Source organism: Crocodylus siamensis, chromosome 5 (assembly GCF_052110815.1).
Source record: "Crocodylus siamensis isolate JL-2025a chromosome 5, ASM5211081v1, whole genome shotgun sequence".
In the NCBI taxonomy this organism is placed as follows: Eukaryota; Metazoa; Chordata; order Crocodylia; family Crocodylidae; genus Crocodylus; species Crocodylus siamensis.
In genome coordinates, this window is record NC_143399.1 from 75,366,381 (window position 1) to 75,379,664 (window position 13,284).

The 13,284-nt window shown below is 42.0% G+C and overlaps 1 protein-coding gene across 3 annotated transcripts in view; it reads right to left on the reverse strand.

The window, feature by feature from the left end:
- MOCOS (molybdenum cofactor sulfurase) overlaps positions 1–13,284 on the reverse strand; it is a 406,903-nt gene that overhangs the window by 341,739 nt on the left and 51,880 nt on the right. For 2 of the 3 annotated variants that reach the window (XM_090049140.1, XM_090049141.1), the window contains exons 2-3: positions 8,757–8,846; positions 4,885–4,951 (exon numbers count right to left, since the gene is read on the reverse strand). In XM_090049140.1, coding sequence (XP_089905266.1) covers positions 4,885–4,951; positions 8,757–8,846 — 157 coding nt within the window. The remainder of the gene's footprint in view (positions 1–4,884; positions 4,952–8,756; positions 8,847–13,284) is intronic. The other variant, XM_090049143.1, reaches the window with a different exon arrangement.

The following is a 13,284-nucleotide window of genomic DNA, read 5'->3' on the forward strand; positions in this document are numbered from 1 at the left end:
TCGGAGCAACCAGTGCATTAGTACAGCAGAAACGCAATTTATTCCCATTATCAACACCATCAAATTTAAAGGAACTTACGCTTTTTTTTTTTTTGAGTTATTTTTTAACGTCGCCTGTCAGAGAAAAAAACACATCAAAATGGCTGCTACCATGACAGACCACTGAAAATTCTGCAGCCCAGAGCAGGTAGATACTGGAGAGGACAATGCTCAATGGCAGAAGAATGCAGCCAAACAATGGAAGATATTTAGTTTTTCCCATGCTTCCAAACTTTGCAGCTTGCCACGTGGGGCCAGGAAGGATTTTTTTCCCCCTTCTGCTGCAATAGATGTAAGGGTTTTTTCTCCCACTTTCCATAGAAGCATTGTGTGCTGCTTGCAGCCAGTCTGGAGATTTTAACTCAGGTATATCAGTGCTCCTGCTGAACCTAAAACCCAGAGGTAGTTGATTAGGTCTCTCCTCTCAGTCAGGGTCAGACCACTTGCCACATTTGGGATTAGGAAGGATAGTAACCCCATAGTCAGATCATCACAGACAAGGTGTATTGGGAGGGAAGTCTTCCTCCTGTAGAGTGGCAGGTGTGGTGCTCTTCCTTGGATTTCTCAAGTATATTGCACTGGCAGGATATTGATGGCGCCCTTGTCCCTCTGCTTTACCTCTGGCAAGTTACTTAGCATGTTCCTGTTATTTCAAGGGACTGTGCCTTGTAGTTGTACAATAGGGCTGTTTGTGTATTTTTAGAAATAAGTTAGACAAGCATTTGTATGGAATGGTTTGGATAAGGGTGATCTTGCCTTGCGCCAGAGGTTGGACTATATGATTTCCTGAAGACCCTTTTACCCCTACCTTTCTACAGAATATATGATCATAATTAAACCCCAGCATCATCTCTTCACAGACAGACAGAATAGCCAGCTGCATAATGAGCTGCAGTACTGGTGTGAGCTCCATCTCTGGGTTCGGCCAAAAGGGACTACAATGAAAGTGAAAAAACTGTGCACATGTACCAACCAATATCTCAACATGGAAGTATATGGTAGCCACATGGCAAAGATGAACAAAGCAATCTGAGCTCTTAGTCCATACTGATGCTACTTGCTCTTGTTCAGGGTGGAGAGCTGCAGGTGCCCACTGCCAGTTCAGCATTCCACTCCCAAACAGCGGCGCTGGCAGAGAAGCAAGGAGGATTCTGGAAGGGTGCAAAATTCCTTTGTTTCCTACCCACTGTCCTCTAATTGGGGCTGGGGGACCATGCCCATTCCAGGATGACTTGAAGAACAGCAGCAAAAATATGCTTTAAACTCCATGAAAATGTGTTTTAAATATGAAGTAAAATGTTCCCTTCAGCAAGCATTTCCATGGGTGCAGATGCAATAAATATAGACAGTTCCATGTGCAAGGACTTCAGGGATGACAGAAGAATTCATTGCAACAGCCAAGTACTGGAGGTAATTGGGAGCTAAATGAGAGAGAGGTGGTAAAAGGTACTGTAGGCTATATAAAGTAAAATGCTTTTTAAAAAGGCATTGTTTCAGCTGTATTTCTTCTCAATAAAGAAACCTTAAAAGCAAGCGAACTTTTTAAAGCTTGTAAAACAACCAGCTGGAGGTTCTGAGAAAAATCAAATATGGCAACTGTGACATAGGACTGATATAATTACTCCCCCACCTAGTCATATTGCTTGTTTTTTTATGGTGCGAGTGGCCTGAAAGAATGAGTGGGAATGCTGTAAGCGTACATGCACAAACGCTTTCATTGCTTTGTTGATAGCCTAAACATATTGATTATTTTTAACACTTTTCTTGAATTCTCTCTTTTAATGATTGTGCTTCTTAAATTTTTTATTAAGGAGTAGCAGGCAAGCTGGCTTACCAGTTCTATTAGGTGTAGTCTAGTACATGCTTATTTGGGGCAGAGGAGCTCAGGCTGGTTGTAATGAGATGCTGCTAAATATCTGTCCTGTTGTATTTAAAAGCCGTGACATATTCCTAAATCAAGGTTCAAAATAAAATGAATCTGAAAATGGTAGGTTCTTTTAGAATAAGCCATAGAAGTTACACCAGAGAAGTCTACTTTCTTTTCTACTCCCTTATAACAATAAACAGAAAGCATTACAAAAATAGTTTTAGAGAACTATTGTAAAAAGTATACCATCAAGTGTGATTGCATAAAACGAGATTTAAAAAAGAAAAAAAATGAAGAAGAACCTGAAAGGATATAATTTGGTTCCTCAACAAATAAAATACTGAAGCATGTTACTGAAACCAAAAAGGATGGTACCCAGTCAGTCTTTCATGGAATTTTAGTCCTGTTGGTAAAACTAGTCTCATCTAATAAATGTTGGCCTGAAATAAACAGACTACATTTTGCAAGCCACCTGTGACAGACGCAAACAAATGCTATAGTTCCAAGAAATGGCAGTGTTAAGAGTGATGTTGTATTAGAAAGCTTATCCAACTTTATCCCAAATAGCACTTGGTCCAACAAAAGATATCACCCTAAGAAGTCCTTGTCTCTTGCATAGTTCCATGAATTAAGAAAAGCGCATTTTGTTTCCTGAACTGAACCTTCTTAAGGACGGAGACCTTGTAAACCTCTATTATAGAAAAGACAGCAGAAAGATGCAAAGCAGATTCTACTGGTTCAAACACTGAACAGGTCTGAATATTACGGCTAGAGACAGAAATTATGTATAAATCAGTTTAAGTAATCAGAAACTGGTTTAAACCTGTAAACAGAGCAAAAGCTCAGTGCACATAAACCAGTTCCAAAATGGCTGAAATTGGTTTAATATAAATCTGGCTGAATGTAGTATCAGACTTAACTGATTTGGGTCAAACCAGTTTATGAAACTTCTGTCCCAGACCCCTTCCTGGGTCAAGTTAAATCACAATGCTCCAGCATGCTTCCTAGCCTTGGACTATGCTGTGCTGTACTGTCTGCTCCAGAAAACAGGGATGGCTCCTCCCCTCTTCTCTCTAGTAGAAGCAGCGAGGGCTGGCTAACAAGGGCATGGGAGTGGGGGTAAGCCCAGCTGGGAATGTAGCCTAGTCTGCTCCCCACCAGGCAAACCCCAGCTGAGGTCTGGGGGCAGGGAGGGACAGTTAAACACCCTTTCCCCCGCTCAAACTTACTGCTGGATTCAATTGTGGGGCGTATGTACACACCACAATTTTTGCCCTTTAATGTACTGCAACTGCATATCTGTTTGCACAAGCAGGATTTCCCAATCCTTTAAAAGTCTTTCTTGTGCATTAAAGTAAAACTCCTTGGACATCGTTTATTTGGACTCACCAGGAATTAAAGCATCATGCCCACGGCTTCATTGCGTGCAAACACAAAGGCACTCAAAGACATGAAATGAACCTCTGTCCACCAGATGGTGCTGTGACTTTTTTTATAGTTCACCCCTTTGAATTGCTTTCACTTTTGAATTGATTCCGCTTTTTTTTTTTCCTCTTGTGTGGTTGGCCCGCTCCCTGCTTCTACAGCTGCATGGTAGGGCATGGACACACAGTGGGTGGGGGACCCCAGGCCGGGGGGGGGAGGGGCAGTGCTGGACCATCCCACTTTCCTTTGGCACCAGCCATGGGCCCAGCTTAATTCCTCCGAAAACCTGGTGCATGTAGACACAGATATGATGCTCCAAAATAAACAAAATTTATTTAAATTTAATGAGGAGTAAAGAGGCACCTGGAAACAGAAAGAAGTGATGAGAAACCCTGCAGAGTCCTGCTGATGTGATTGTGGACTGCAAATCTCAGAGACCTTGGGGGCAGCAGGAATAGGAAATGAGCACACAGCTAGACAGCCATCCTCTAGCACCCGCTGGCTTCTGGCCTGAGCCACTACAGGCATGTGGCTAAGTTTCCTGAATTAAAGGTAAATGTCTGTTCATTTCTGTTTCAATTTAATCTGTGCAGCTTAACCTGTAGCCTCCAGACTGAATTAATTCAGCCTTGGGCTTTTCAACTTTGCAAAGTTCAAGCCTGTGTACCTGTAGGCTAGGTACAAAGTAATTTGGGACATCCATGGCTTGCAAGAAATAAGGGCCAGGTCCTGCATACCTTTGGCAAACTGAAGCCCAAAGGGGAAATCTTGGCCCAGAGCAAACTCTTATACTGTTATTCTATAACATAGTTTTGAATAGAGCCAAGTACGTAAATTAATTTATAGTTCCCATCGAACACAAATAGCTTCAGTGATTGGCTGAACTAATCTCAGCTTTTTGCTATTAACATAAATTAGTGAGAAGTATATTTTTAGTACATCCATTCCTGAAGTTGTTTGGGGAGGGGATGATCTTATTATTGAGCTCGCCCTTCAAAACACAGCAAAAAACACTGAACAGTCATAATTTTCGTTGAATCTTCTCTACCCCTCCCTTAACTCTAGTACTTAAACCTATTTTAAAAAGGCAGTTAACTGCTTTCACAAAAAGTACCCAAGCAATTCCTCTAACATAATACACAAATTCCCATAATCCACTAGGTACCTTGAGGGTGCCTATTCAATTTTAACCATGCCCTTGACCTTCTGAACCATTTTAATAACAACCATTAGCCTTTTGTATTTGAGGCTTCAGTTCTTACATCTTACTGCAGCTGCAAGCTGTACTGTAACACTGCCACACATCTATGTATAAAAAGTGATTTTGACCATGGTGGGAGGGCAGGAAGGTATGGTGTCCCTCCCCACCCCCACAAACTCCCTCAAAAGTGACTGCCCAGTTCCTAATGGAGTTAAGCAGACATGTTATTCACATACAACCAGCAATATGCTGAAGTGAAATAATACCAAAGAATTATCACCAGAGCATATGGGAAATCAAAATCAAAGATACAAGGTGCTGCATATACTATGTGAAATAGAGATACTTCTACCTGTATCGAACATGCTCAATAGTGTCATATGTCAGTTTGCTACTGATGTTCTGACTATGCGGGTTGCCTAGGAGACAATAGAGACATAGAAGTTAATCATTAATCACACTTTTGTTATAAATTTTCACACCCCCCCTCTTTTATCAAGTACTCTACCAAGCCAGTCTAAAAAGATGACAAAGAAAGATTTAATGTATACTTCACAGAAATGCCCTGAAGCTCTTTAGAACAGTTAAGTCAAGACATATAACAGAAAAAAAGCAATTATGACAGACCTTGAAACTTCAGCTGCCAGACATAAGTGGATCAATTACCAATACTGAGAGAGTTCCATTAGAAGGAACTAGAAATATATGTTATTCCACCAGAAGGAAGCAATAGACAGCACGTACATATGTAATAAATATGTACATGCATGAGCTAACAAGCCAATAACAGTCACAGGGTTAAGAGGCTTAGTATGTTGAAGCAATACCTATTAATTCTTCAGCAGCTAGGTTTAAATCCATCATATGTCTTAAATGCAAATAGTTTCTGCAATATAAATGTGGCTCCTCTAAGATATCTGTTCTATTGCAAGCTCATCAGCCAGCTTTCCTCAAGTCAACATAATCAGGTCCTGTTAAAAAGTTAAATACAAACCCCCTCCAAAAAAAAAAAAAAAAAAATACAGGTATAAATCGGTGATTCTCAACCAGCGCGCTACAGCACACTGGGGTGCCTTCAGATGCTTTCAGGGATGCCCTGCAATGTTAGCACTGTTAGGTGTGCAAACATGATTCACAAAATAATCCCAGACATTTCAAACAGGAATTCATAGTGTTAAAAACATTCTGCTCTGTTATGATCTCTCTGAGCATTCTGCAACAGCAGAATTTCTCTATTATTTTTCTGTAGTCAAAAAATAGAGTGAAAAGTAAGAGCTGACATTTTCCAAGGGGTACCTTGAATCTAAAAAATTTTGAAAACCCCCAGTACAGATTTTTGATGAAAAGAGAATGTAGACCAGAAGTCTAAGCATCACTTCCTCATGTTAATATGCATCTGACTTAACCAAAGTAGATATCATTTGAGAAATAAAGTTTTTAAAAAGGTAAGTTCCTATAACACTATAATTTTTCCAAAAGGCAGTAAAACAGTAAGTATTTGTCATAGTTTTTAAACATCACGACCAGAGAGGGAAGCTTAAAAAAAGCAACATGGCAAATTTCCAGTATGAAAAACAGTCTCAGAACTCATTCCTTGTTTTTTTTATCTATGCTTGTACCTTATTGTTTTCCATATGGAACATCCTTAGCTTTTCTTCCCCACTCCCAAACTACCAGTCAGTACTTTAGCCTTGCAAAGTTTCACCAAAAGAAAGAACTGAAAATGGTCTACCTTCATTTTCAAAAGTGTCTTTAAATACTACTCCCTTCTTTACACTTATATCGCCTTAATAGCACTTAATGAGTTGGCACAGGTGTAGCTGAAAGAAGAAACTGGCTCTGTAATTGCAATTTAGTTGCCAGTCTTGATGAAGGGATGCAACATCTAACAGAATTCAAGTCTTTCTCTCATACTGAAAATACGTACAGAAATGGTTTGAGCGGCCTTCTTGTTCATAAGCACTTAGAAATTAAATAAATTCATAAAAAACTCCGTTGGGGCCTACAATTTTTAATATCAGGTTTCAGCCCAGAGTGAGTTGAAGCAGCTGAGATAAGACAGTATCTATCAGGCTTTCTAATGTCTAGTGACAGAGCATTCCTTTTAATATTACTAATATGCACTTGAATCACGGACCAGAAAGTGCATTTCTCAGTTCAAGTCAACTTATACTGTTACAATATTTACGTGCAGGGTTGCACTTTAAGCTAAAAAGTCATCTCTATATTAAGAATTGTTTCAAGCTCTTTAATGGAACTTATGCCACATACACAACCCTGCTCTGCTGTGGCAATGGAGGGGATAGATTGCTGCGTCATCTTGAATCTGGAATCACTGAATGGGTCACACAAATGACCTAATGAAGGTAAAGAGCTAATATCATATTTACCAGAATAAGATACATACCTTTTTTTAAATTGAATAAAAATATCTTTCTTTGTTGTAAGTAACTGAGTAGTAGCAGCTAGGGAGCCAAGCTTGCTCATTATTCTGCTCCCTGTGGATTGGTGCAAATTTGATTTTTGCATGTGCCCCTAATTAGCAGAAACTGTTCTTGCTGTATTTCTCACATATAACGCACACCCCAATTTCCAGCATCTGATTTTTGGAAAAATAAAAGGTGTGTATTATATGCTAAAAATGTGCTATATTGTGGTTTATTCCATGGCTGTCTGTTTAAAGAGAAGCAGTTAGTTCCAAAGCCAGCAATCACATGCTAACAGCTGCAGGGAGCACCAACACGGCACACAGTTACCAATAGAAATTGAATAGAAAGGCTCTAATCCGGCAAAGATTTATGTACATATGTAACATTATGAGGATATTTCACTGACTTCAGCACTTGCACAAGTGTTTAGTAGATCTGGGCCAGGGAGTGTCCCATAGTAAGCCAAACTACATCTATAGTATACTGACCGTGCTTAGTAGGCTCCTGATCTCTGTTGACATTTCTTAGGCAAAAGAAGTAGCAGACTCTTCAGAATACATTGTAGCCTGTGTTCTACAGGCAGGTGTATGTCATGCTAACTCCAAATGTCAACCTCAATCTATACAATATTATAAATCAAATAATGTACCCTTTAATTTAAGGAACTTAAGGCAATCTATAAACATACAGGAGCTCCAGACCACAAATGTCACCACTGCTAGGTCCCGGCCCCAGCAGCATGGGGCCATAAAAACCCTGGCCCTGCCACACCTGGAGTCTCCATAGAAAACAGCTGCAGCGATGTGGGCAGGGGCTGCTGGGAAATGGAGTCCAACTGCCTGTCAGATCTGCCATTTTGCTGACACCTGCATTATAGGGTGACCTTCCTCCTCCTCCCACCTGAGGATTCAGGAGCCTGGTGGTTAGGGCAATCTTTTAGCTGTGGGTCCAACTTTCTCAAATAGGAAAGGAACTCACTCTTGGATCTTGCATTTCCTGGCTCTAACCTTCAGGCTATTTTTCTCCAAGATGGACATTGGGACCAGTGATACTTTGAGAGAGAGAGAGAGAGAGAGAGAGAGAGAGAGAGAGCGAGAGAGCCCTGCTCACTTCTTTGAAAGAATGAGCAGAGGCAGGGCTTGGCAACATTTTGCTCTGTGGGCCAGAGTTTTTATCCAGGCCCCTCCTGCCAACTGTAAATCTCCACTGGCCTCTCCCCACTGTCACATTAAATCCACCTGCACCTACCCTCACCAGCAGGCTTGAGAGAGCAGTACGGAAGGCTGCAGAGACTGCAATATCACAGATGCCTTGGGTCTGGTTAGATCTTTGTGAGGCAGATGTAGCTCCCTCACAGGCTAGATCCACCCCACAGATTGCCAACCCCTGGGTACAGATGCTTACTCTGCAGAGGCAGATTCAGGGTTGTGGCTCCCAAGCAGCTTGAGATACTTGCCTGTAGCCCCGAGTTAGACATCTAAACCATAAAGAGAGGCAGCATTTAAGATGTCCCTCACTGGTTCCTTTTGGCTACAGACATCCATAAGTTAGACACTGAAACTTTTAGGCTCCCAAATTCTCTGTGGGATGTAGACTGCAACACCTTTTCCCAAGCCTACCAGTGAGCTACTCTCCAGACGCAAGACGTGTGACCCATAGGCCTAGACAAAATAATTCTTCTCACTAAGCCACTGCAGCATAAAGAATGCACATACCCTTCCACTAAAAAAGACAAAAGGCTTTAGTCTATTTAAATTGTAGCTAAGGGGCAATGAGAAAGTCACTTTCTACTCACCATAAATGTTTTCTCTGAGATCATCCATAAACCCCTTAAGCAGGCTCTCTGCAAAAATTGTGGCACCCGCATGGTCAAGGTAAGTAATTCCTAAAATAAAAGAGTACAAAATATATATTATATTCTAATCTCACTTCCAGGGTTGAGTTCCTAATTAAAGCAGAAGCCACATCAAATTTGTAAAGATACTTTTATATAATGGTGTCTGAAAGCTTATATGCACAACTAATTTTTTCTCTTTATCTAAGGAGGTGCTGTAACATTCACCACTGAAATATATATACGTGTCCCATGTAAACTCAGAGTCAGACAATATTCACAAAAAACCCTTTTAATTTACTAGCAGCAAAACAGATTACTACATCTACAAGCTTTGATCCTACCTTTATATTTTGATATTTAATTATTAATTATTATTTGATTATTATTTTTATAGAATCATAGTATCATAGACAATTAGGGTCGGAAGGGATCTCAGGAGGGCATGTAGTCCAACCCCTTGCTCAAAGCCGGACCATCCCCAATTAGATCATCCCAGCCAAGTCTTTGTCTAGCCATGTCTTAAAAACCTCCAAAGATGGAGATTCTTGTACTGCATTTGTTCAGCACCCAGCACACATAGCACAGTCCTGAACTAGGATGAGGACTCCTGGGTATTACAGTGACACAAACAATACTTAATAATTGTATTGCTTAATGACTGAAAGACTAATCAATACTTTCAAAAATTAGCAAAGCTAGAATGCTGTACATACGGAAGTCTCAAGCTGTCTGAAGCCAAATAAAAAACTAATTTGTTTTAATGTATTTAAATGTTTCAGCCCATATTGTTGAACATAATTTTCAATTCATGCTGGGCAGCAAGGACAAGAACATTCCATACAGGGAAGGGCTGGGCTCTCCTGCCTGGTGTAAGCCTCTTGGGTCATCCAGCATGTCTTCCTGGCTACTGCTGTTCCTGGGCAGAAAATACTAGGAAGCCCAGAAGGCTTCTACTGGGCAATGGAGCCTGATCCTTCCCTGTATAAAGCACTCCTGTACCCACTGCCACCTGGAACAAGCCCCCTAGGCCACCTGGTACATCCTGCTGGAGCCTGGCACCAACAGTAGCCAGTAAGATACATCAGGCAGCCAAGAGACTTGTGCTAGGTGGCAGAGACAGTAGTGCTCCATAGATGGGTGGGGGGAAACAAACACACTGCTGTGCAACCCTTTATGCTGGCTCAGACTTAAGGCTGTATGGCAGGAAGGATCCGTTCCCCTCTCCCCCTTGTGGGTCAGAGGCAGACACTCACAGGGGTCAGGGCTGTGTAGGTGGCCAGGCTGGGGGGGGGAGGGGAGAGTAGGACCCTTCCGGGGCAGCACCCTCCCCCCCGCGAGATGGGCAGATTCAAGCTGGAGGAAGGAGGAGCTTGGGCCAGGTGTGGGGCTCCCTTGCCCTGCCTCCATTTTCCTCCCCTGCTCTGTGACAGCCTGGGGTGGGGAAAGCCCAGCAGGCTGGAGCAGATTCAATGTTTTCATCAGTGACTTGGACGAGGGAGTGAAGTGTACTCTGTCCAAGTTTGTGCATGATACAAAACTGTGGGGAGAAGAAGACACACCAGAGGGCAGGGAACAACTACAGGCAGACCTAGACAGGTTGGACAAATGGACAGATAACAACAGAATGCGATTTAACAAGGAGAAATGCAAAGTGCTGCACCTAGGGAAGAAAAATGTCCAGCACACCTACTGCCTAGGAAATTACCTGCTTAGCAGCAAGGGATCTCGGAGTCCTAGTGGACTCAAAGATGAACATGAGTTGCCAGCGTGACGAAGTCATCATAAAAGCTAACTGCACTTTATCATGCATCACCAGATGCATGACAAACAGAACCAAGGAGGTGATACTTTTACTCTGGTGGGCACTGATCAGACCGCAGTTGGAATACTGTATGCAGTTTTGGGTGCCACACTTCAAAAGGGATGTGGATAACCTGGAGAGGTCCAGAGAAGAGCCACTCATACAGTTAAGGGCTTGCAGGCCAAGCCCTACGAGGAGAGACTACGGCACCTGGACCTCTTCAGCCTCCGCAAGAGAAGGTTAAGAGGTGACCTTGTGGCTGCCTATAAATTCATCATGGTGGTGCAGAAGGGAATTGGTGAGGCTCTACTCACCAATGCGCCCCTAGGGGTTACAAGAAATAATGGCCATAGGCTAACAGATTTAGACTGGACTTTAGGAAGAACTTCTTCACAGTGGCTAAAATCTGGAATGGGCTCCCAAGGCAGGTGGTGTTCTCCCCTACCCTGGGGGTCTTCAAGAGGAGGTTAGATAAGCATCTGGCTGGGGTCATATGAACCCAGCACACTTTCCTGCCTATGCAGGGGGTCAGACTCGATGATATATTGAGGTCCCTTCTGACCCTAACATCTATGAATCTATGAATATATGAATCAGGAGCAGAGCAGCAGAAGGTAAGCAGTGGGCAGGAAGGCATGCAGGGGAAGGCACAGGTGGGCAAGTGGCAGAGTGGCAAGTAGCATGGGGGACAGGTGGCAGGGGGCAGGCACAAGTATAGGGGAGCAAGGGGGACAGGCAGGAAGGACAAGGGGTGGAGGGGCAAGGGCGGGGATCTGACCCCTTGTCCCCCTCTGTTGCTTTCCCTGCCAGAACAGTAAGGGGACAAATTTAAGATGGCCTTTCACTAATCAGATACTATACATGAAAAATTATAACAAATGTATAATTTCCCATATATCAAATCTAATTATTGGGGAGCAGGGGGGGTCATCTTATATTCAAAGGTGTTTTGGATTCTGGTAAATGTTTCTAGACCATGAAAAATAACTAGTAGCACAACAGCAAACAGGACAGTAAACTGCAGGTGCAAGGACACAGTCTTCTCTTACACCATGTGTTATTGGAAATGGATTGCATATATTCCCCTTTTCCATCCTTCTTGTCATTGTTGTATCATGAAATTGTCTAGCCCTTACAATGAATTTGTCAGAGCTGCCAATTTTAGATGGTAACTTCCAGAAGGACCCTCTGCTGACTGTGTCAAATGTTTCTGTAAGGTCAGCAAAGACAAAGAGGAGATCAATACTCACTCTCTGCATTTCTCTCATATCTGCTGTGCAGCAAAGATCATGCCTGTTGTTCCTCTCCCTTATCTGAAACCACATCAGCTGTTGGGCAGAAATTTCTTAGCTATATGGCAAGTAAAGTTGTGAGGTATGATTCTAGCGAGGAACTTGCCAGCAACCGCTAGTAAAGAGATTCCCCCATAACTGTCACACATGATTACCTTTCATATATATACAGACAATAGAAGCATCTCTATACTCAGCTGAAATTGATCTGTGAAATGCTAGATTGAGGAGCCCCAGCCAGCTATGTAGACCTAAACCAGAATAGTATCAGAGTGAAAAGTGTTTTGTCACTTGAGAGCAATTCAGGTGCCTTTTCAGTGTTTGAGGCTGTGAACAAATGTAACTTTCAACATATCTGCATGCTCCTATAGCAGTATTAGCAACCAATTCACTCTTCCTTTAACACAGAAACAAACCGTGTTAAAGTCACAAAGGTTTAGCTATATATACACTATAAGAAGAGCAGAAAAATGTAGTAGTTTATACATTGATATCGTAACAGTTTATACCAGGGGTTAGCAACCTACAGCCCATAAGCTGTACCCAGCCCATCAAGCAAGTCTATCCAGCCCATGAAACAGGAATGTCAGTGGGAATTTGGCAATAAGAAAAGTGGCAGCTAGACCAGAAGGATGGTGGGATGAAGTGGCAGCAGCTGAGTCGCAAGCAGTATCCCACATTTGGGCAAACCTATTCTAATTTTGTCCACCACACCTAAAATGTTGCTGACCCCTGGCTTATATCTTTATCATGCAATAATGATATGTCTGTCCATCCCCAAAAGTGGCAGTGTCAAAAATTTCATTGATTACATATTGAGGTAGTTGCATATTGAGTAGCCTCATAAGTAATACTAGATTCCTAGGTAACAGGATTTTAAAGTCAGCAGCCTACATTTTAGGATTTGGTTCTGTTCAATCAGGATATTTCCACCTGAACTTGTGCCAGGGTGGAACTTCTTGAATTGAGCCCATGCACTGTTCTAAAAGAGCATAAAAGAATTTCCTCAAATTGCTTTGATTAAAATGTGACTGTGCTTCTTCATCTGCTTTCTTACTCCACTGAGTACTACATATAACTCTCAATTCAGATTGAAGAGTATTACACGGGTTGTAAAAAGGCATTTTTGAGTGCTGGTGATCTGGCACTCAACCAAGATAAATTCAGGCAAAGTTTCTCATAAAAAAAAATCTCTCTGTATTCTCAGCATTCTCATCAAATCAGTCTTGATGTTTCCAAGCAGATAAACCCAGAATGTCCAGAGCAGCTGTATAGACAGCATCCTTGAATCACTTCCAGTCAGTATCTATGTGGCTGAGGTTGTATCAATGATATTTAGCTCTCCTCCCACTGCTTTTCACAGCTCTTGTTTTACAACACTAATCCTCAGTCT